The sequence below is a fragment of the Arachis duranensis genome, chromosome 3 (genome assembly GCF_000817695.3).
Source record: "Arachis duranensis cultivar V14167 chromosome 3, aradu.V14167.gnm2.J7QH, whole genome shotgun sequence".
In the NCBI taxonomy this organism is placed as follows: domain Eukaryota; kingdom Viridiplantae; phylum Streptophyta; class Magnoliopsida; order Fabales; family Fabaceae; genus Arachis; species Arachis duranensis.
This window is the reverse complement of record NC_029774.3, coordinates 27,937,373-27,962,198: the sequence shown is the minus strand read 5'-3', so window position 1 is coordinate 27,962,198 and position 24,826 is coordinate 27,937,373. Positions and strand designations below refer to the sequence as shown.

General features: G+C 34.9%; 3 protein-coding genes across 8 annotated transcripts; 2 read left to right on the top strand and 1 right to left on the bottom strand.

Moving 5' to 3' along the window:
* The first annotated feature begins 229 nt into the window (after positions 1–229).
* Positions 230–11,817, top strand: LOC107478305 (myosin-2-like). Its single transcript, XM_052259285.1, is given in 24 exon segments — positions 230–1,384; positions 1,877–1,966; positions 1,968–2,132; positions 2,228–2,378; positions 2,481–2,508; positions 2,640–2,808; positions 3,016–3,079; positions 3,212–3,225; positions 3,316–3,400; positions 4,271–4,374; positions 4,483–4,621; positions 4,925–5,043; positions 5,135–5,287; positions 5,390–5,479; positions 5,974–6,051; positions 6,235–6,393; positions 7,014–7,211; positions 7,453–7,658; positions 7,733–7,868; positions 8,280–8,409; positions 8,745–8,852; positions 8,945–9,057; positions 9,807–10,001; positions 10,927–11,817. Coding segments are annotated over 24 exon segments (3,549 nt in total). The 5' UTR covers positions 230–991; the 3' UTR covers positions 11,389–11,817.
* Positions 11,818–12,441: 624 nt separating this feature from the next.
* Positions 12,442–13,604, bottom strand: LOC107478306 (chlorophyll a-b binding protein 13, chloroplastic). The gene is made up of 3 exons (XM_016098440.3): positions 13,372–13,604; positions 13,105–13,266; positions 12,442–13,019 (listed from the first exon to the last, which is right to left on the bottom strand). Exons 1-3 carry the CDS (start codon positions 13,507–13,509, stop codon positions 12,510–12,512), a joined length of 810 nt encoding a protein of 269 aa, XP_015953926.1. The 5' UTR covers positions 13,510–13,604; the 3' UTR covers positions 12,442–12,509.
* A 2,820-nt stretch (positions 13,605–16,424) lies between these two features.
* LOC107478307 (pentatricopeptide repeat-containing protein At4g14820) lies at positions 16,425–23,670 on the top strand. 6 transcript variants are annotated; one of them, XM_052259592.1, is made up of 6 exons: positions 16,425–16,796; positions 18,127–18,266; positions 18,632–18,718; positions 19,043–19,165; positions 21,264–21,891; positions 21,992–23,670. In XM_052259592.1, exons 5-6 carry the CDS (start codon positions 21,266–21,268, stop codon positions 23,586–23,588), a joined length of 2,223 nt encoding a protein of 740 aa, XP_052115552.1. In that variant the 5' UTR covers positions 16,425–16,796; positions 18,127–18,266; positions 18,632–18,718; positions 19,043–19,165; positions 21,264–21,265; the 3' UTR covers positions 23,589–23,670. The 6 variants fall into 6 exon arrangements, with proteins under 6 accessions (XP_052115552.1, XP_015953930.1, XP_052115551.1 ...); XM_016098444.3 differs by having other exon boundaries at positions 18,069–18,266; positions 18,681–18,718; XM_052259591.1 differs by having other exon boundaries at positions 18,069–18,266.
* The last annotated feature ends 1,156 nt before the right edge of the window (positions 23,671–24,826 follow it).

Here is a 24,826-nt window from a genome sequence, read left to right as displayed (position 1 = left end):
CCCCATTTCAATAACATTCTTCTCTTTAAACATAACTGTCAGCTTTATTTACACCCACTTCAATACTCTTTTCCCTTTTTCATAATTCATGCTTCGTATTTTATTTTCAATTTTAGTTTTGGTAGAAAAAAAAAAGAATTCTCCCCTATATTTCTTTTTCGTGGCTTTAAATAATATTCTTGCCCCTATCAGATCCAAGCAGTGTCTCTGAGGCAGTAGTGAGTTCCACCACCTCCAACCTCTAACATTTGAATTTCCGAGAAAATTAGGCAAATATCATAACCTACTACCACGACAAAAATTTTTAAATTCAAATTTATCATTAAATTATTTTATTTTATAATTTTTTTGTATTTATCTTCCGAGGTGCAGAGAGAGAGAGAAAGAGGAAAACGATTATGAAACCACTTGTTTTTCCATTGTGTCTATTTTTTAAGTTTTATTTTTAAAAAGAAAACTTTTGGTTTTGAAAACAGAACACTGTTACAACTTACAACAGAAATTTTCCTCATTATCCCTTCTGTTGAAGAGAGTTTTTGTTTAATTGTTTCTCACACAAAGCACAACAACCATAGCCTTGTTCCTTCTCTTTCTCTTGTTTCTTCTTCTTCTTCTTCTTTACTCTTCAGAAACCTCGTAACTCACGCTTTAACTAATTGAAACCAGCGCTTCCTGAGTCTCTTTCGATTCATCAAATCAAATTCTATTGATTCGCGCAACGGGCAAAATCAATTCTCGATCCTCACTTTTTTCAAAACCTTTTTTTCTCTGTTGGTAGTTTTTTTCTTTACGTTGTTTGTTCCTAATCTCGGAGTTAAAGCGGGGAACTGGTTTTTTCTTCGATGCTGAATGTCAAGAGTGTGGTTTTGATTTCGTGGCTTCTGGAAATGCAGTTCTTCTGTTGAATTTTGAGTGTGGATTTGGGGGACAAAATTTGTGAAATTTTGTTCTTTTTTTTTTTTTGAGGCTTTGTGGTCTGTGAGGAATCAAGATGTTGTTATCGGCTTCGCCATCTTCTTTGGCGAAGAGCTCTCTGGAAGAGATGCTCGATTCTCTTCGTCGGAAAGAGGAAGAGGAAGCAAAGCCGAAGGACTTGCCTCCGGCATTGCCGGCACGGCCGGCCTCCCGTGCACGGCTGCCTCCGGCGAGGCGGTCTTTGCCGAATAATTTTAAGGTCGGAGACGGCAGTAACGCCATGCCGGAGTGCTTGCCGAATGGGTTTGATTGTAAGAGGAAGGAAGATGAGCTGGGAGAGAAGAGAAGAAGTGATGGTTTTGGGAGCAAGAAGGTGAAGATGATGATGGATGCAGATTCCCCTTATTTAGCTTCGTCTGGGAAGATTAGGGAATTGGAGGATGATAACATTTCTTACATTATCAAAAAGGTAAGAACATGGCAAGAGATTATGTTTTTTATTCATAGTATTTTAATTTTAAATTTTAAATATTTGATACGATGTTGCATTAGATTAGATGCCGAAAACTTCTTACTTCTTAGTAATTAGTTTGTGGATCTATTGTTTAGTTTTTGGTTAACTGCAGCTTGCTCCCCGGAGTCTCTGCTAGTTGATTGAAAGATACTCCTTTCTTTCCCTTTTTTTTTCTAGCGGTCACTCTGAAGATTTTGTACATCGTTGAATTAATGTAATCAGATAAATACATGGATCCAATTAAGTAGACATGTTTTGCGTGACTGATAGAAAGGAATGGATGGAGTAGGAAAGTTTCTTGTAAATTATGCTTTGTTATATAATGTTTATGTTTGTGGCAGTTTTATATTATGAGTTATATATTAATATTGTATTTGCTCTTTGATGCATCGTTGGAATGGGTTTTTGTGTTAATTTAACTTTTGGTATTTGGTTATTCCTCCCTAGAAGCTTTGTGTCTGGTGTAGACAACCAAGTGGACTGTGGGAACTAGGTACGATACAGTCAACTTCGGGAGAGGAAGCATCTGTTTCACTCTTCTGATGAGTTGTTACTTCAGGTTATTAACGTGGCCAGGTCAGAGTTTGTACCAGCTAATCCTAAAATATTTGAGGGTGTAGACGATCTTATGAAGCTCTGTTATTTGAATGAGCCATCAGTTCTTCACAATATTAAGTTCAGACATTCTCAGGACATGATTTATGTATGTTTGCCTACCCCAGTTTTCTTTTTCTTTTGCTTGGGTGATTGTCTATGTGTGTCCATCTGCTGAACGCTGCATTTGTTTTGTGTACGCAGACTAAAGCAGGTCCCGTTTTAATTGCAGTCAATCCCTTCAAAGATCTCCAGATTTTTGGAAATGATCGTATTTCAGCTTATAAGCAGAAATTTACCAATAGTCCTCATGTTTTTGCTGTGGCTGATGAGGCTTTTACGGAGATGATGAGAGGTGAATGAAATTTTCCTTTTCCTTCTCTTCCATTGAGATCCTTATGTTCAACTTGAATGATATGTTTATTAAGGTTTTCTATTTGTTTATTGTATCTTGCAGATGAAGCAAATCAGTCCATTATCATAAGGTCTGTGCTTTTGCACATTTCTGCATTTTATTCCTCACACATAGTACATGTTCCTGAACTCGGTAGCTTTAAGTTATAATCACTAGTGCACTTGTTCATACTTCATAGTAACTATTGGATTTTTGTTGCAGTGGTGAGAGTGGATCTGGGAAGACAGAAACAGCAAAGATTGCTATGCAGTACTTAGTTGCTGTTGGTGGTAGTAATAGGGGTACAGAAGAAAAAATTCTTCAAACAAATCATGTGCTAGAAGCTTTTGGGAATGCAAAAACATCTAGGAATGAAAACTCTAGCAGATTTGTGAGTCTATTTTTGTCCTCCTGTATAATGGTTATTACTTATGTGATCGTTTTATTAGATCTCTTTAGTTGATAGTTTTCCATCAAATGTATAGCAGATATTCTTTTGCAGCTTTATGTTTTAGGGCTATGCAGCACCTTTTACATGATGTCAAAAGATTTAGTAGTTGAATTGAATCAGTTGACATACATTTTTTATTTGTTGCAGGGGAAGCTGATTGAAATTCATTTCAGCACAATGGGTAAAATCCATGGGGCTAAAGTTCAAACATGTAAGCTTGTTCAAGCTTTAGATGTTACTGCAGATGTGCTTTCTTCTGACATCCATTTTTATTGCAATTACTGAACTGACATATTTTATTGCTTTGTTTGTCCTATGCCAACCCATGTGATAAATTGAACAGTTTTGATAGAAAAGGTAATTTGAAGTGCCATATTTGAATTTAAGCATGGAATTGTAATTCTCTTCTTTTATCACTGCTGAAATAATCATGTCCAATATGAACAGTCAAGAGTTGTTCAGCTGGCCAGTGGTGAGAGGTCATATCACATATTTTATCAACTTTGTGCTGGATCTTCATTTGGCCTTAAAGGTGCATCTTCTGAGAACCTACTTCTTTGAATACTTCTATACTATTCTTATCTCACGTAATGAATCCTCTTGAAATATTTATTTAATGTGTTGGTTTATTGGAAAATGCATTAAAATGGCAATGCCCATAGTGTTATTTTCACACGCCAACTAGTCGATTTGGTTAATTTTTACAAGCTAACTAATCCCATTCCTTTGTTTATTCTCATCAAAAGAATGTGCCAATATGACAACATCAACTGTTGCAAATCAGTTCATTTAATGTTTGCAGTACATCACTGCTTTTTGACACTGAATTATGACCATCCACCATCTATATTTAGTAGGATCTTTTTTACAACAACTAATGCAGTAACAGCAACATTGATAACTGAGCCTTTTCCTATTAGTTGGGGTTATATGGATATGCTTTTTGTTGATACCCTCTGTGAAATACCTAAGCAAAGTGGGAAACCATACTTTAAAATCTAGGTGTTAAGGGGAAAGAACCACCCAATTTAAATATAACAGTAAGCATCTCATATTATTTGATGTGGGACTTTGGGCACCACCCAATACCCAAGGCCCCAACACCCTCCTACCTCTAAATATTGTATTCTCTATTTACCTATTGCCATTGGGGGTATATCTTCTTTTCTCATAACTAAACCAGATACAGTGTGATCTATCATCTTCTCCATATACCCTACCCCTACTTCCTGTCTAACGAATAAGTTTGATTGGTATCTTTCTATAAGTATATGCGATTTTCTCTCTTAATTTTACATACTAATTTTAAACGGACAGTTGATTTTTATGCAAATTCGTTTTCTGCTTGTTATTAAATTTGTAGATAGTTTTGCTCATATTAACCATTTTCTTTCCTCTGCAGAGAGACTTAATCTTAGAGCAGCCAGCTATTATAAATATCTTAATCAGAGTGAATGCTTGATGATTGATGGCATTGATGATGCTAAAAAATTTCATCAGCTGATGGTATATCACCCAACAGTTTAATTTGTACACCATAACTTTTTTTAAATTTTTGTGAGGTGTCTTACGATCTCATGTTATATTCATTCCTTTTGCTGTGTGTCTCTCCAGAAAGCACTCGATATTGTCCAAATTTGCAAAGAGGACCAAGAGCTGATCTTTAAGGTGCTGGCTGCTATACTATGGCTGGGAAATATATCATTCAAAGTTGCAGACAGTGAGAATGACATTGAGGTTCTGGATGATGAAGGTAAGTTGCATTGCATCTGTATCATATTCCTTTTGATCAACTAGTTGAACCTGGTGCTATTTTCAGTATGCTATCAGTGTCATTGATTTCCCAAAGCAATCTGGGAACTGGCATCGAATTTTTACTATGCCATCAGAACTGAGTTACAGTTTGTTTTGTATTATATGTAGTAGGATTTTAAAGAGGTTTAGTTTGACTATTATATTGTATATATTTTATTTTGAAATAAACAGAAATTTGAAATTTATATATTTGATTTTATTTATTTATATTTTAATTTTATATTTCTTTTTTTGGGGGTAGCTGTTACCAGTGCTGCTCGGCTGATGGGTTGCAGCTCCCAGGCATTGAAGGCAGCATTATCTACCAAGAAAATCCAGCCTGAGAAGGATACTAATGCAAAAAAATTGATATTGCAGCAGGTATGTTTATTACTTGAACATCTCACATGTTCTATTTTCTGCGCATCCTAATTGATTTATATTTATTTTTCTTTTCTCATCTTATGTTCAGGCAATTCAAACGAGAGACGAAATTGCAAAATTTATGTATGAAAACTTGTTTAACTGGATTGTAGACCAAATCAACAAGTCACTTCAAGTGGGTAAAAGATGTACTGGGAAATCCATAAATATCTTGGATATTACTGGTTTTGAATCATTCCAGGTATGCAAATTGTATCAATTTATGTTTTCTGTGCTTTAAAGAATGTTATATGTTTTCACACAATCTCTTCTATATGATCTAACGGTTTCTTGTCTCATTCAGAAAAGTAGCTTTGAACAGTTTTGTATAAATTATGCAAATGAAAGACTTCAACATCATCTCAATCGGCATCTGTTTAAGCAAGAGCAGGAGGTCAGTACCTCTTTTAATTGTTAATGGTGTGTTTGGTTTTTGTTTTCATTTTCTGTTTTCAATTTTAGTGTTTTCTGTTTTCAGAATTTTGTCAAGGAAAAAGAAAAACCACGAAACATGAGGTGGACACAAAAAACATGCTTTTATTGCTTTTACTATTTTTTTCTTTTTTCTTCACAATTTTGAAAATAGAAAATACTTAAAATGAAAACAGAAAATGAAGACGTAAACCAAACGTACCCTAATATTGCTTTGGGTATTTTGATGCCAATTAGTATTTTAAAATTTAAATGCAATAGTGTGATACGATATAATTCATGAAAAAAGTATTAAAACTTATGTTACCTTGGAAAAAATAGAAGAGTTGGATAAGAAATTGCCAAATTCCGTTGAAAAGACATTGACCATCAGTACTGTAAGGAGCTAAGCCTGTGTTCAAAAAGGCTTTGACATGCACAACAGCAAGATTATAATTTTCATTTTTTTTATTTCAGGACTACGAGTCAGATGGGATTGAGTGGACTAAAATATATTTTAAGGACAATCAAGAGTGCTTGGATCTCTTTGAGAGGGTATAATTTAATTTTATACATGTTTTGGAACTTTAGCCTTTGTTGTGGTTGGATTTCACACATTTTAGACATTATGTTTTTTTCATAGAAATGTTTTGCATTCAGGTACCCGTTTGGATGTGTTCACAATATTATCTCTGATTAGTGTAACTATGTAACTGTTATTTTCTGCAAAATGTGCAGAAACCTCACAGTCTACTCACCTTGTTGGATGAGGAATCAAATTTGCCTAAGGCTTCTGATCTAACGTTTGCAAACAAACTTAAGCAGCACTTGAGTACTAATCCTTACTTCAAAGGGGAGAGAGGCAGGGCTTTCAGTGTTCGTCATTATGAAGGGGAGGTTAGTTACTGATCTCTCTTTTGGAACTAGTTGTTGCAGAACCTATTTTATTGCAATTTTTTCAATTCCAATTAATCCTTTAATAGTTTAATCTACTTGATTTAGTTTTGCATCTTCCTACCATATTGGACATAGAGGACTATAATATAATGCATACATGCTAGATACTAATGTTGATAAGCCTGCAGGATTGAGAATGCAGCAATCTGTATCACTAATCTGTATCACTAATTCTTATGCAGCATATAATTTGCAAAGGCCAAATTTCTGAATATGGTCATTTACGAGTTTCTTAATTAGATGAAGTCTCAATTTTACTCTAACCCTATGTCTTTCTATTTAACAATATATATATACTGAAATCCTGAAATATAATAATGACATAAATATTGAGTCCTTTAATTCATACACTAGAAACATTTTTATACAATGTCATCCTGGTATTAAACAATTTATGATGCATGTGGACAGTGTTTATAGTGTAGTTTTTACTGTTAAATGGTTACATAATTATTTCATGATTTTCTGTATGAGAGCCATTAGTTATTGTAGACTATGTATATGGAAACCAAATTTGTGCTTTGTTTTGTGATTTTACTGAGATTTGGACTTCTTATCAGGTTCTGTATGATACGAATGGCTTTCTAGAAAAGAACAGAGATTTTATGCCTTCCGATTCCGTACAATTCCTTGCTTCATGTAAATGTGAACTGCTGCCATTGTTCTCCAAAATGTTTGATCAGTCTCTGAAGTGTTCAAATTCCTTCAGCACAGGTGCCGTGGATTCACAGGAGCAGAGTGTTTGTAAAAAGTTTAAGGTAATCTTGTTTTAGTTTATTGAGATTCTTCTAGCTTCAATAAGTTTTGGATGAAACTTATTCTTATTCTTATGGCTCATTATAAAAGATTTGGACATGATGCGGCGAGGTGATTATGGACAATAAACTCTATCCTCAAAATTACGTTGTTTAATAACAAAGTACATTAATTTTCGATTTTACAAAGAAGTGGAATGCCACAAATTGAGCAACTTAAATCTAACTGCTTTTCTACTATTAGGGTCAATTGTTCAATTTGATTGACCAATTGGAGTGCACCACACCTCACTTCATTCGATGCATAAGGCCAAATGCTAAGCAGCTGCCTGACATTTATGATGAAGACCTTGTCCTACAACAGCTCAAGTGTAGTGGGATTCTTGAGGTTGTTAGAACTTCAAGGGCTGGATATCCAACTCGAATGACTCATCAAGAGTTTTCCACAAGGTAGTAGAGAAATAGATTATGGTTTTCATACTATCTTGAATGAAGGGCTGATTTATGTTCGTTCATTTCTTTAGGTATGGGTTTATGCTTTCTGAGGCCAACAAATATCAGGATCCATTGAGCACTTCAGTTGCCATTTTGCAACAATTTAATATCCCTTCTGAGATGTACCAATTCGGCTATACTAAGTTGTATCTTCGAGCTGGGCAGGTATATGTCTAACTTTCCATTGCAGCGCTGGAGATCCTTTTTTATTGCTTCCATTTTTTGTTGGTTTCTGCCCGAGTGATCCTGGCTGAATATATAATTACCTGTCAAAATAGTTTGGCATTGGAATCATTTTATGCTTTCACTTTGCATAATTGCATGAACTCTGTGTATATCCTAATTATGTCTGACACCAAAAAAAAAAAAAAACTAATTATGTCAAGTTAAAAGGCAAAGGCTGAGGTTAATTTTGATGGTTGATTTTCCACGGAAAGTTATATTTTTGGGGTTGACTTAGAATTTGTTTTGAACCATTAATTTCTCTTAATTTACTATGTCTTGTTTTGGGTTGTTTTGATTCATACTTTAAATTTATTTGACTTGGTTATTCTTGTACCCGGGTTGGTTTTGTAGACTGGTTCACTGGAGCTCAAGAGAAAACAGGTTTTGCAAGGAATAGTTGTGGTTCAAAAATACTTCCGTGGTTATCAAGCAAGGAGTTATTTCCAGGAACTTAAGAAAGGAGTGGCAACATTACAATCATGTACTGTCAATAATGATATGAGTTTATTTTGGCTGAACTGTTATTATTCGCGGCATTACCCACATAAAAAATAACGCTTTTTTCCTTTAATCTTTTATTTTATTTTATTTTAAATGCATATTTGTTAAGGAAAATATTTTTCATGAAAATATAAGTGACATCTATTCTGAAAGAAATTCTGTTTACTTTTCCTTGAATCCTTTTCGACATCTGAGTTTCCCTGAAGAACCTTATAAACATTAACTGATGGTGTACTCTTCACAATCCTAATTACGAGTAATTGTGTGCATCTTTTGTCTACTTTTGTCCTAACCTATAATTTGGTTTTATTGCAGATGTTCGTGGAGAAATTACAAGAAGGAAATTTGGTGTTATGAAGCCTTCTATAACAATTTATTCTAAAAATCTTGAGGAGATCCAAGCAATCATACAACTGCAATCTGGTTTGTGTGGTTCTGTTCCGTGTCCAGATAAGCCTATGTATGGGTGTTGCATATTTTGTACTTATTATCTGCTCCCCTTTTTTTTCATGCAGTAATTCGTGGGTGGCTGGCTCGTAAGGATGCAAGTACTCCAAACGGTTTTAAGAGTTATCCTGAAAATGCAAAACATAGACGGAAATCACTTGTTAAGATGCTGGAAGTGAAGGTATTTTGCAATGCAAACTTGTTTTCCTATTTTCTTCAGTATTTTAACTTAGACGGATCCATCTAATTGGTTGTTTTTCAGCTTTTCAACTTTTACATCTAAAACACCAGTTTCATGCTACTATTTAACTTAAGTGGCATATGAGATTTCAAACCTAAGTACATTTATATCAGTTTGTTTGATGCTTAATATTGTTTGGTAGACATGCTCAACGAGTATGTGGGAATCTTTGATTCCTATGTATGTAAGGATGGTATTAGGGTTTAAAATTTCAATGTTTTATATGATAATTGAACATGATTTAAAATTAGCATGTTAAATATGATGATGGGTTAGCAAACATATTTCACGAGTATGCAATATAATATCATATAACCTGTGAAGAATCAAACTAGATGAGATGAAGGCTGATGTTTAGACATGGTTTGGTTTTAAGTTTTAGGATCATAGAGCAGAGACTGTTTCCCTTCTTAATACCCAAAAGAGAAAATCAGGATGTCTTGGTTTTAACTAGCTCTAACTTTCTTAGGGTAGTATAATTTCCCATTTGAACATGATACTAAATAAATACCTATCAAGAAGGTAAACCAGATGAAATGAAGAAATTTCACGTTTTTCACCTTTCACCATTTGAAATAGTTTTCTTCCATGGGTGTGTGGAGTATCGCAATGTTTTTGTTCATGATTTGGTAAAAGCCCTCGTCAAGTGACAACAAAGGACTTTTGTTTATTTATCACTTTTGGTTTAGCAGGATATATCCAAAGAGCGGGTTCAGAACCTACCTTCACCATTAGCCCAACTACAAAGGCGAGTTGACAAGGCCGAAGAGGAAAATGCTAAATTAAGGGAACAGCTAAAACAATCTGAGAGAAAGTGGGCTGAATACGAGGCAAAGATGAAATCAATGGAGGAAGCATGGCAAAAACAGAGAGCATCCTTGCAAGTAAGTTTTCAGTTTATAAAAAGGTGACTATTACATGAAGATGTCTTCATGTGAAGATGATAACTGAGAACTGTTAGATGATTTGACGTGTTTGACTAAATTATTTAATACAACACGTGCAATATCTTAGCTATTATCTTCATATGAAAACATCTTATGTGAGTAGCCACCTTATAAAAGCCCTCAATTTCGACTTACTCATAAATATCATTATCACTGGAATCTTTTAACTTGTTTAGTTACCTTTAGTCACAAACAATTTCTTGCTGTTCTCTGCTCGGTTTAGCAAATACTGTTCCTTTATGAATGTCATTTAAAGCCACGATGTGATTAAGGAATCATTAAATATTTGTAGTTTTTGGGGCTAGTCAAAGAGACTGAATTACCCTTTGACTAAATTGAAAAAGGAAGATTATGATAGGTCAACAAAGAGGTGATAACAGAGTAAAAAGAAAATAATCGTATGAATGAGTAATTTCCTATTGAAAGATTTTAGTTTAAGAATTAATGCCCTGATGGACTAATAAGAGAAAAGGGTAAAATTGGCATAAAATAATTAGTCGTTTGTTTATATTCTAGAACACATGAAACATGGAAGTAAAGAAGGTTCCAAAATGACACTTGTTTATAAGTGGAGGAGGTAACTTTTGTATTCTCCGAGTAGAAAGTTTTTGGATTACTTGTGTCAGTCTTCTTAAATAAGAATTAGCATAACTGCTATTACAGGATCTCTTAGATATTGAGTCGGGTATAGCCTTTGGTTTATCATTGCCAACAAGAAAAAAATATTGTTGAAAAATAATTATTACGTGGTATGCCTGTTGTTTATTGCACTATTTAGTAGGAAAATCAGATGCAGAAGGGCTCATATTTAACTTGGAATTCCATACTTCATGGAAGATTCTAATTGCAATTTCTAATGCAGATGAGTCTCGTTGCTGCTAGAAAGAGCCTTGCTTCTGATAGTGGCAATACTCAATCTACAAGAAATGAAGTCCTGTCTCCTCGGTACTATGGTTATGAAGATGCTAGCGTGGGATCTCGAACAGCTGTGAACACTCCGATAAAGTTTTCTAGCAATTTTGCTGTCTCTGATGGAGGCAGAGAGGCTAACGGGATCAGAGAAAGAGGGACAAATGGTACTTTGAGCAGTCTGATGAAGGAATTTGACCAGCGAAGGCAGAACTTTGACGACGAAGTTAAAGCTCTGAATGAGGTTAAACCAGGGAACTCCACCACCACAAATTCCATTGAAGAATTTCGTAAACTTAAGCAGAGTTTTGAGGGATGGAAGAAACAATACAAGGTTAGGTTACGCGAGACAAAAGCAAAGCTTCATGAAGCAGATAAAAGTCGGAGGACATGGTGGGGGAAATTAAAAAATTGAGTTGGAGAGCATGGTAGCAATCTGTTTTCAGCGTTTGATGAATTGTGTAGACAAGATCAAGATTTAGCAAAAAGGGCAAAACATTGTTCTTATGAACTCTGTCCTTTAAAAAATGCTTCTTCATATCATCTTTGCTAATACTTGATTTATCAAGTGTTATGCTTCTTCTAGTTGAAGGCGGAAAATTGTATATTTACAAATTTTGTTACATAGTGGATATCCTATAGATTGTGCATAGTTGTAGACTTGTAGAGTTGCTTAGCACCTGTATTGGATGGTCTAGTTCATGTAAATCCTTTATTTTAATTATCCTGAGTGAAAAAAACAGTACTGCTCATGTAAATTCTGTTGCTTATGTGATGTAACATGAACTCCCCATGCGGTAAGCTTGGAATTTAAGGAAATTTTCTCCTTATTTTGGTTTGTCAATGCACTTCTCTTGTCAAATTTTCTTGCAAATACCGCCTCTATGCTTGGTTCGGATCTGATTCTTAGAACAGTGGCTTTTATCTTTTAGCAATTATGTTTGTTTTTTTGCCTCCCCTTTCTAGATTTCAAAGTACTCAAACCAAAGTCATGTACATTAAGCATCATTAATAAAAACCTTTTATTTGTATTTGACTATTTGTTAATTTCTGTTATCCCCTTAAACACACTTTTACAAGCTAGTTAAGAAATCCCTTTGTTGAGTAGAGTGTCTTTCTTGACCATGAGCAATTTCCTGCACATACAAGAGTCAACTATTTCATATTCTTGGTCCAACAGTTTCGCCACTATATTGCCATGCCTTCTTATTTGTTCTCCTAAACATATTAGGTAGTAATTGTAGTCGTCAAATTAGTAGTATGCGATTAGCATATATAGAATCGTTGAATGAATTGTGAAAAATCCTTTTAATTTCTTTATTTGCAATATTTTCCTTTTTCAACGGTAGTTTCGGCTTCCAATTTTCTGTTCATTTTACTCTATCCTAGTTACTTGTTTTTACTTCAATCCTAATTGAAGATCAATTTATGTTACGTGATTTAAATCCATGACCATAACAGAAATATATAATGATAATAATCTACAAATTTAATTTCCATGTCACATGATACATACACATTAAGCATACAGGGGTATCAAGAACCAGGCACAAACTTGGTGGCATAGACCCAAGCATTGTTAGCCACAGGGTTATCAAGGTGATCCAAAAGGTTCTCAAGTGGTCCTTTCCCAGTGACAATGGCTTGCACAAAGAAACCAAACATGGAGAACATAGCCAACCTTCCATTCTTGATCTCCTTCACCTTGAGCTCAGCGAAAGTGACAGGGTCGTCGGCAAGTCCAAGAGGGTCAAAGTACTGTCCCCCAGGATAGAGGTCGTTGCCCTGGCCCACGCCGGGGAGGCCGTTGATGCGGAAGCCCTCGACGAGGCCCATGAGGACAACTTGGAATCCAAGAACTGCCAGGATGCTCTGTGCATGGACTAGATTTGGGTTGCCCAAGTAGTCGAGGCCGCCTTCGGAGAAAATTTGTGCTCCTGCTTTGAACCAAACTGGCTCCTTGAAGTCCACTCTGACCCACTTTTCTAGCACTTCTGGGGTGATGCACCCTAGTGCTCCCAGCATAGCCCAACGTCCATGGATAACCTAATTATGTCATGTCACATAATGCTTCAGTTCATCTATGTGAGAATTCAAGTAAATGAAAGAAAAGAATACAAGTGAGAGTGACCTCAAGAGCCCTGTTCCTGGCAAATGCTTCAGGATCAGCAGACAAACCAGCAGTGTCCCAACCATAGTCTCCTGGGAACTCTCCAGTCAAGTACGAAGGTGTCTGAGCTGAAAAGGGTCCCAAGTATTTCACTCTGTCTGGTCCATACCACAATTCATTTCCCTGCTCATCATTATTCATCAATCCAACAAACATTAAAGATGTTAAAAATTATTGCATGCCATCATTTCTCATCATCAATCAAAAGAGCTGTAAGAAAGAAAGTACCATGGTGTATTTCCCAGTTCCCATAGAGACAACATCTCTAAGAGGGTTAGCGTTGGATCCCCTAGTTTGACCAAGGAAAGGGGTTGATTTAAGGACAGTGCCAGAGCTAGCTGTGGCTGCCATTAATGTTGCTGCCATGACTTCCAAGCTTCTAGGTACTTCAGTTCAAAAATTGAAAGCTTATTAATTTGCTTAAATAGGAGACATTAAATTGATAACCGAAGCTTGTAGAAAGGAGGTCTCGGTGAGTGTGACATCATTTGTAGGAAATAAAATCGTAGGGAATGTGTGATTAGGAACACAAGAAGGGTTGCAAGTTTTTGTGGTGGGGATGGGTGTTGCTTGGAGCAACCAATAAGAAGGCTTCAAAAGATTTTTAGTATCTTCAACACATATCTTTCTATCCACATTTTATCTCTTGCCTTAACACAAGCGCTTTTTAATTTTGGTGTTAGGCTTTCAAAGATTTTTTTTTTTTCTATTTAAAGATTAGATTGCAGCTGAAGCCTAATTCAACTGGTTAAATTATATGCTTTTTAATATATTGTATCTGGGTTCAAAAGACTTTAAGTTTGTATTCTAAACAAAATTAAGTTTAAAATTTGTTTATCATCTTTATCATGTCACAAATCAAACTCTAAATTTTATATTTCACACAAAACTGAACTTCCAATTTACAAATTTTAATTTAAAAAAAAGTATCTCTAAATCTATAATAAACACACCATGACTCTAATTATGCATAACGCATGTTAGGTCTCTATTACTAAAAAAATTAGCCTAACACAAGTATACTATTTTTTATTTTTGTTTTCATTATGCATCCGTTATCTCACCATTTTTTTTGGGAATTATAATTAAAAGATATTTAAAAAAGAAGTTGAAAGAAAGGTGAGAAGAAGGTTAATTGATTGGGAAAGATGGAAGGAAAAAAGCCAGAGTTACATTAAAGATTAAGAAATATTGTAATACACTCCAAAAAAACAGTTTAAAGGACAAAAATATTATGTTATCAGTGAGGTTCTTTTAATGTTAAGTGAACGTGTATATTGTATAGTTACTAAATTTATCACATACACATTCACTTAATATCATCAGAGCTACTAATAATATGATACTTTTGTTTGTGACTTTATTTAAGTAGTTTTAAAATTACGAAAAAGTTATTTTTATCTTTTATCTTTAACAGTCTTTAAAGATAGATTTTTATGTTAGTGCCTTTTGTTATACGTAGAAATTTCAAAGTGTATTTGTTATAGATGAAAGAAGAAGTTTCTCTAAACAGCTTAATTTGTTAGATTGGCTCAAATTTAAATGTTGAATTAAAATATGTGTTTTATAAGATCACTTTTTTGAAGTAAATAATTTTGCATTTTCAAAAGTTTGCACACAAAAAAAGACATACTTTTGAAGTGTGCTATATTATTTTTGAAGTAGCTAGACTACTTTTGAGATAGTTTATTACTCATACTTAATTTTTGAGGCAATATACTTTAATATTTATTTGAAAAAAATTTCTTAATTCATTTCACACTTTGAGCAAATTTTAAACCGTACATTAATAAAATTCTTAAATTATAGTTAGGTTTGTTAATAATCAAACACTATAAAAAAAGTATTAGAATAGCGACTGAAACAGAATTTCCAGGGCCAAATCAATACTGGTCACTAAATTAGATTTAGCGACCGATTTTAGCGACCAATAAATTCAGTCGCTAATAGCAACCGAATTAGCGACCAATAAGTTTTAAATACAACCAAAATAAAATTGGTCGCTATTTTTTTATTTAGCGACAGATTTAATTTTTTGATTTAACGACAAATTTAGCAACCAAAACGAAAAATAATGTCTTTGAAACTGTTGGTCACAAAGCGGTTGCTATTTTTTATTTTAGCGACTGGTTTTGCAACTGATAGTGAAATAGGGTGAACAACTGTTTGGTCACTAATTCAGTTGCTAAATTACTGGTCGATAAATCAGTTGCTAATTGTTAATTTAGCGACTGATTTTAGTAACTAACATTATCAGTCACTAATAACACCGAATTAGCGATCGACTAGTTTTATACAACTAGAATATAAATGGCAAAGTTTTAAAAAGTCAAACCGAACTGTGACCCGGCCGACTTTTTTAATTAAGCTTAAACGACGCCGTTTTGTAGTAAATTAGGGCACGGGAGTCAAGAGGTGACCCTTACCAACAGTGTTATAAGAATCGGACCGGACCGGCCGATTCGACTGAAAAATCGGTGAACCGGTGATCTGGCCAATTCGGTTGAAAGTTTAGACCGAAGAAGGATTTAAACTGCTTAAAGCCGAGCGATTCGTTACAAACCGGACGAAACCGGTCAAAACCGGCCAGTTCAATGCAATTCATGAACCAGCCGGTCCTATGGTGCTCCCAACAAATGCAGGTCTTGGGTACCCCAGCAGCATTTGAATATTGATGCTAGGCACCAACAAGGAGCACCACCAAGCTGGTGTATTCATTTGTAAATCTATGTGCTAATATTTTATATATTATATAAATACACAACTGAATTATATTATATTTATTTAATTTAATTTTAGTTTTATACTCAATTTTTTTAATTCTTTAGAATTTATAGAATTATTAAAATAAGTATCAAATATTTTAATATTTACATTTACATATTAAAATGTTAGTAAAGATATTTATTTTAAATTTTTTAGAATATTAAGTTAGTAGGTCTTCGAAGATTTCGACTTAGGACTAATTAGTAGGGACATATAAGCATCATCACTAAATTTCACATGATAAATTAATGGAGGAACATAATGTGTTCATCGTTTATTATCTTGAAGGACAAAATTTGTACTTTATTTTTTTCAAGGACTAAATAATCTGAAGTAAAAAATTTTAAGGACCTAGTTGTCACTTTATTCAAATTTTTACTATTTTATATTTTTTATTTACGTATCGATTCTATCGGTTCAACTAGTGACCCATCGGTTAAATCAATAATCCACTGACCCAAAAACCTGACCAGTTCGATCACCGATTCGGTTCTTACAACTATGCTTACCAGCCCCAGCCCTAAGCCCCCTGCCCCTAACCAAAACGCGCTCCTGCCTCTCACACTCAGCCAGTCCGAGCTCCTGTCATCGATATCCTGCTCCTCCGTCACTTCCGTCCAACCACCGCCTGCTACCGCCGCCGACGCAATTGCGAACTTCGAAGCCACCGTCGCGGCGTCGCATCTTCCTTCCCCTCCGTTGCGCAGCAACCGTCGCGACTTTCTTCCCCTCCATCGCGCAGCCACCGTCGCAACGTCGAAGCCTCCGTCGCGCAGTCGCCCCACCGGCACCAACTCTGTTCAACCTTCAACCATCGATCGTGCTCCACTGCTCCCTGTCCCCCTCTTGTGTCAGCTTTGCCCTGTTCTGCGCTCCCTCAGTCCCTGGTATTCAAAAATATTTTTTTTGTAACTATAATTGAATAATTTTTCATTAATTTTGTGAACTGTGAACTATTAATTTTTTTTTGTTGTTAATTGTGAACTGTGAACTATTTTTTTTTTTTGTTAGTTAATCTGTGAACTGTGATTTTTCTTTTAGGATTTGGATAATTTTGAATAATTATTGTTAGTTAATCTGTGAACCTTGCCGTTTTTACTGAGTTGAATAATTGTTGAATAATCTATGAACCTTGCTCCCTATCCCTCATACTCTGCTCATTGCTCACTGGTTAGAGTCTCATACCAAAAGTAATGGTTGTTTCCTTGCTTTTTCTATTGTTCATTTGATGTTCAGATCCAGAGACGTCCCCTCCCTCCTTTGCTTGGTTAGATCAGTATGATTTAGTTTATTCATTGAAGATCTTGCTTAGTTTTTTTTGGTGCGTAATCAATTAGTTGGGCATTTGGTTAAATTGGGGATAATTGTGCAGAACCATATATTAAAAGGATGACTGGATGGAGGTTGCAGTTCTTATTTTAGCTGGCTGTTGTTTTAATTAGTAGGTTTCAGTTCCAGTTCTTGTTTCGATTAGATTAACTTGTTTTTGTTAACTTGTTTTGTTATGTTGTTCATCTTATTAACTTGTTAATTTGATAAAATTGTGATTGTTAGGATGTTGCGCAGTTTTTGACATTTTTATAATTTGTTAATTTGATAAATTGTGATTGTGGATTGTTGTTCTTAATCTTGATCTTATTATTGTTGTTTGTCATTTTTTTTTTGTTAACTAAATTTTGTTATTGGCTAGATGATAGTATCAATCAATTTAATTCATTATTCTTGGCTAATTCATTGTTCTTGACTTCTTGTCATTGGATTGCTGTTTGATCTTAGATTATGTATTTGGGAATTTTGATGATTGATGGCAAATTTTGATGTTGGTATTTTATACTTGGTTGTTTTTTTTTTGTTATTTGATTTTTGAGTTTATATTTGAATGATATTATGACATTGTGGTTGATCTAATACTTTTAATTTGAAGGGGTAAGTATTGTTTTGGTCTCTAACGTTGATGGTCAGAATTGAAACCGTCCCCAACATAATTTTTGATTTAGAATCATCCTTAACGTTTTTTGGTTGGTTGCTAGTTTTAAATTAGCAACCGATTTTATAAACTAATCAGTCGCAAAAGCGGTCACAAGTTAAAAAAAAGATATTATCTAAATTACCCTCACTAACCCTAACTCACCCACACCATTCTCATCTTCTCCAATCAGATACCATTGTCGTCTCCAAGCACCGTTGTCATCTTCTTTAATTCCATCTTTGATATAGATCAAACAACCACGGCGGTGCCAATTCCGAACAAGATGATCGTTGCTTGGAGATATTCTCACTACCGGTGATCACTCTGAGTTCGGCATTCCTCCCTCTGCATCATTTCTTTCAGCTCGACGTGCCTTCCAACATAGCCGGTAAATTTTTTCATGAACTCCTACGGTTTGCGATGTTTTTTGAATTTTAGTTAATCTATTTTTTTGGTAATTTTTATTTAGGGTTTGCAATGTTCCCTAAGTTTAATTTGAGTTACAGTTTTGTCCTAATTTTAATTTGAGTTACAGTTACAGTTTCTTCTTAACTAATTTCAGAGTTCAGCCTTAATAACTGCTTTGTCCCTTTCAGCCTTAATAACTAGTTTCAGAGTTCAGCCATTGATCATTTTACGAGTTTTAATAAGTTTGATCAATTTGATTAATTTTTAATTATATATTTGCTCATAGGTTTTCTTGTGCCTTATTTTGGTGGAATGATCTAATTGTCGTTTCTGTGGTGCTTGAAGGAACTATTAAGTGAATTTTTCATCTTGATCTGCATTGTCTTTGAATTAGGCTGAAGAGATGAGAACTCAGCAAGACAAGTTTGTTAGGTTAGTTTGATGAAAACGTGTACTTTTTATGTTATGATGAGGATGATTCTGTATATGCTGATTTTAGAAGTATTATAGTTGCTATTGTAAGCACTCTTTACACTCATACTGTCTTAGTCACTGTTTCAGTCACCACTCACCATTCCTCATAAAAGTAATGTAAATTTTCCGGTTTTCTTTTCAATTCCGAAATTTTAGTGTAGTATCAGAATTTTTCTATGACATTTAAAATTTGAAAAAGCTGTTCTTGTTGCATTTCGAATGTCTCTTTCTTGTTTGGTTGCTGAGTAAAGTGCAGTTTCTTAGATCATTTTTCATTTGCAGATTTTCCCCTCATGTGTTCCTTCTTCTCTGCGGAATTCTAGGATCTGCACTATTTCAATGAGTAAGGCTTCAAGTTACATACCAACTGCTCCAATTTTTCTTCTTGAAGGACCTTGGAAGGAGGTTAGTTGTCATATTCATCATTCATCACAATTGTTGTCATTAGCATTCATTGCCTTAGGTTGAGTTTGGTTAGTATAGTGATAGTAAAAACTAGTCTTTGTTTTTAGTTTCTCTATCTGAGTGCCAATTTGAATAAGAGAACTTATAAAGTGGTAGTCAATTTGAATAAGTTTCTCCAAAACATAGAAATACAAGACTGAATTAAACTGCTGTGTACTTTTATAAGAATTGGGGGGTCACAAAAGATCACATTTTGTTGGAGGATCTGAAGATAACACACTTGTCATTAGGCCAGCTCCTGCTACAGTTGTTCCATGCCTAATTCATCTCAATTTACCTGCTCCTGTTGATGATGCACCTTTTTGAATCTCAAAACTTTTTTATATTGCATTATTTTGGTTAGGAAATAATTGCTTTGAGAATTATATTACTCCCTTTATCATTGATTCAAATTGTGTTGAGAATGTTTCTCTTTTCATGTTAGCAGTGGAAATGTTGAAAACATTGCTCTACTACTAATTCAATTACATGGTTAGTTCATAACTATTTACTCAAATATTGGCATATGTAATAATTTCTTAACCCACCGTCCAGATTTTCAGTTCATGTGTTTTTTATCGGTGACTAGTCTTTGGGAAGTGTGATTATGTAACAAGGATTTCAAGATTCTCTTTCTAAATCAAACTCTGACCAAAACTTGCTTTTTAGTTAGTGTTGTTTTTGGAAAAGATCAGAACCAACAACCACCTTTAAATAGAGCTATGAAGGTGCTAATCAGAATTTGATTAATCATGTTAAGGGTGGGACTATAAAGAGGCCTAAGGGACCAAATCTCCTAAGTACCAAATCACTTTCAATTGAAAGTTGAAACTGTTGCATGCATGTGATTGTACTTTGAGTGCATTTGATTCTCTGTTTTTTGCAACTCTTATTTATTTAAAATTTTATATGTATACATATGCTTAGATGCTTATTAGTTATTACAATAATGAATACTTATCTACTAATACTATAGCTGACTTTATTATTATATTTTTCTAAATACAAATGCCTGGCCTCAATTAGTATTAGTATATAAATATGTTTTTTGCTCCAGGGATCAGATAAGAAGAAAGAGAGGCTACTTTCTAGTTTATTCAAAACTCACCCTGCCTGCCTTATGCAATTCATTCATGCTATATCTTCATAAGTAAACCTAAACAATTTTATATTGATTGGTTTAAGTAATTTTTCAGTTTTGAATTTGGTAAATAATAAGAAACTTGGCACTAGAAGTGAGAGCTTTATTTCTATAGCTGGTCAACACAGTTTTTTCTTCTTTCTTATATATATATCATAGTTATCAGAACCGAACCGGCAATCAAGAGTCACTGGTTCAACCGGTGGGACACTGATTCACCCGGTTGACCCGGTCATAATTTTAAAAAAATATAAAATTATATATTAAAACTTAAAATGCAAGTCTTTACAAACATAATAATAATAATCAAATATTAATTTTTAGACATAACTAATGATGCAAAAAGAGATAATAAACTAGTTTCTAGTACAAAATACTTTCTCTATTTAAATAAACAAGAGCAAGCAAAAGATAACATAATCAATAAATCAAGTCCAAGTGATCTTAAAATCGACATCTATATCTTCATAGAATTTATCAAGCTACAAATTTGTCCTATGAAAATATATAGATGTCGATTTTAAGACCACTTGGACTTGATTTATCGATTGTGTTATCTTTTGCTTGCTCTTGTTTATTTAAATGGAGAAAATATTTTGTACTAGAAACTAGTTTATTATCTCTTTTTGCATAATTAGTTATGTCTAAAAATTAATATTTGATTATTATGTTTGTAAAGACTTGCTTTTTAAATTTTAATACGTAATTTTAATTTCATTTATATAATTTTATATTTTTTAAATTATAACTGGATCAACCAGGTGAATCAGTGACCCACCGGTTGAACCAGTATGACCGGGTTGATTGTTGGTTCGGTTCTGATAACTATGCTCACAACCTTGATCCGAACGGAATATGTTTGATTAATTGCTCCATTTTGAGACGGCAGCTTCATCCTTCCTTCATTCTGTTCGACAGGAATGGCTACAACCTTAAACATGGCGATGCCCGTGTCCATGTGGAGCCCTACACAGACGAAGACAACCATAACTGTTGCCCAACCCCGCGAGTTCCAAAGCCAAAAGTTGAATACATTGCTGAAAGCAATAACATCTTCGACAACTTTGAGACAACTAAAGCAAGTGCACGCTCAAATCCTGCGCTCCAACCTGGAACGCTCTCACTCCCTCCTCATCCGCCTGCTCCTCTCCTCCGCCGCCTTCTCCTCCGAGTACGCCGTCTCCCTCTTCTCCCAAATCCCAAACCCTCCCACCCATTTTTCCAACCAACTCCTCCGCGACTTCTCTCGCGGCCCCACACCCTACAACGCTCTCTTGCTCTATTACACCCTCAGGACATGTGTCCCCCTTGCTCTTGACAACTTCAGCTTCCCTCCTTTGCTTAAGGCAGTTTCCAGAGCCTCTGCTTTGAACCAAGGTTTGGAGATTCATGGCTTTGCTTCCAAGTTGGGTTTCGATGCTGACCCTTTCATTCAAACGGGTTTGATTGGTATGTATGCGGCTTGTGGCCGCGTTGTGGATGCACGCTTGCTGTTTGACAAAATGTCTCATCGGGATGTTGTTGCTTGGAATATTATGTTTGATGGGTATGGATGTATGCCGCAAATAGTTTTTGGGTGAATTTTTTGCTTGCTGCTACTTTGCTCAATAAAATTCCAACCTTTTCACTCTGGTGTTATGATACAGGTACTGCCAAAATGGTGGTTATGATCGTGTTTTGGAGCTATATGAGGTGATGAAGAGCTCTGGTGTGGAACCAGATGGTGTGATTTTCTGTACTGTGCTTTCTGCTTGTGGTCATGCTGGGAACTTGAGCTATGGCAAAGCAATCCATGAGCTCATTCGGAAAAGAGATCTGGTTCTTGACTCTCACTTACAGAGGGCCTTAATTAACATGTATGCAAACTGTGGTGCAATGGATTTGGCTCGGAAGCTGTATGATGAATTCTCCACAAAACACTTGGTCGTTTCTACTGCAATGCTTTCAGGGTATGCAAAGCTTGGAATGGTTAAAGAGGCTCGTATGATATTTGACGAGATGATTGAAAAGGACTTGGTGTGTTGGAGTGCAATGATATCTGGTTATGCTGAGAGTGATCAGCCTCACGAGGCTCTTAAATTGTTTGATGAAATGCAGCTGCACAGAATAGTTCCTGATCAGATAACAATGCTGAGTGTCATTTCCGCTTGTGCTCATGTTGGTGCGCTTGAAAAAGCAAAATGGGTTCATACATATGTAGATAAAAATGGATTTGGAAGAGCTCTGTCTGTCAACAATGCTCTAATTGATATGTATGCCAAGTGTGGGAGCTTGGACAGAGCAAGAGAGGTATTTGAGAACATGCCAAGAAAAAATGTGATATCTTGGTCCAGTATGATCAATGCTTTTGCCATGCATGGGGATGCTCATAGTGCCATAAACCTCTTCCATAGGATGAAAGTAGAACATGTTACGCCCAACAGTGTTACATTTATTGGTGTACTTTACGCATGCAGTCATGCGGGTTTGGTTGAAGAGGGCCAGAACTTCTTTTCATCCATGATTGATGAGTATGGCATCTCTCCCAAGCTTGAGCACTATGGTTGCATGATTGACCTGTATTGTAGAGCCAACCTCTTGAGGAAAGCTATTGAGGTTATTGAGACAATGCCTTTCGCTCCAAATGTTATCATTTGGGGATCCCTTATGTCTGCTTGTCAAGTGCACGGTGAGGTTGAATTAGGTGAATTTGCAGCCAAACGACTTCTTGAGATAGAACCTGATCATGATGGAGCCCTTGTAGTTTTGTCAAACATTTATGCCAAAGAAAGAAGATGGGATGATGTTGGATTGATAAGGAAATTGATGAGTCATAGAGGCATCTCCAAGGAGAGGGCATGCAGTAGGATTGAAATGAATAATGAGGTGCACGAGTTCATGATGGCCGATAAATATCATGAAAAATCAGATCAAATATATGAGAAATTAGGTGAGGTAGTGAGTGAATTGAAGTTAATTGGCTACACACCAAGTACCTCAGGCATTTTGGTTGATATAGAAGAGGAAGAGAAGAAAGAACTAGTTCTCTGGCATAGTGAGAAATTAGCATTATGTTATGGGCTAATAAGTGGGAGGAAAGAATCATCATGTATTCGCATAGTTAAAAATCTCAGAATATGTGAGGATTGCCATACCTTCATGAAGTTGGTTTCGAAAGTGTATCAAATAGAGATTGTTGTGAGAGATAGAACTAGGTTTCACCATTGCAAAGGTGGTGTCTGTTCTTGTAGAGACTATTGGTGACTTTTATATCATCTTTTTCTATTTGTAAATTAAACTATAGTATCACATATTTTCATCTTCATTGATAGACCTATCTTGCAAATGCAACAGCATTCATGTAGATTGACTCGTCAAAAGTCTATGGTTGTTTGAGTCAAAACCACCACACACTGACTTTGATATATTCCGGTGCGTGTGATATTATTTTTTCAAGAAAGTATTGTTGAAATAATATTTTATTCTTTATAAATATGAGGGTCATTTAAATATTGGTCATTTGGAGGCAAACTTAGGCCTTAGCTAACCTTCCATTCGTTCGAAGTTAAGCAAAACCGAAAAGAAAAAGAAAGTTGAGACTTTGAATGTTGTGTGAGAGAGAAAATTTGGGGAGGGGACTTGGAAGGCTTAGGTTTTTTTTTTTTAAATAAATACAGAACGATGATAGAACTTATTTGTCTATCTGAGTCCTCGGACACAAACGGAAAAATATGTCAGGGACTAATTTATTTATCAAAAAAAATTTAAAAATATTTTTTGTGTATTAATTTCTTTTAAAAACTAAAGTGTTCGTTTTTAATTTTCAGGGACTAATTTAAATAATTACTCTAAAAGTTTTCATGCATTGCACATATATGTACTAAAAAAATTTTGAAGATGAAAAAATAAAACGCCATCTTTATAATTCTTCATATACCATAAGTCAAGTCAATTAATATAATTTTCAACATATGTCTTGTACTTATATATACCTTTTATAAATTTATCATGAAATTTTCTTAATTTTTTCTTGGCAATATTCTTTTATTTATGTATTTTTTAGAGTTAAAGTATGATTTTGGTTACTCCACCTTCTCGTTACTTTTGCCGAATCATGCAAGTTTGGGAAAAAGTTTTACCGTCAATTTCTCCGAATAAAAGTGACGTCAACTTGAAGAAGAGAAAGATATACTTTAATCAGATTAAATTTTTTATTGATGTTACGAATCTCAAGAAATCGAACGCGAAAAGGGGTTGGCCATGGAATTCACGTCCTTTCTCTCTCTGGGTTCTCTTTCTTTTCTTTTACTCCAAAATAAACTCATGCATGGCTGAATGATGATTAGTGGGTTAATGGTGGTTAGGTGGCAAGAATGGGCGTTGGATGTCAAGCTTTAGGGTTGCTCAGTCAGCAATTTAAATTATAAATATCTTAAACAGATAATTATCAAGGTAAATATATTAAAACACAAGTAATAATACATATAACTATATATATATAA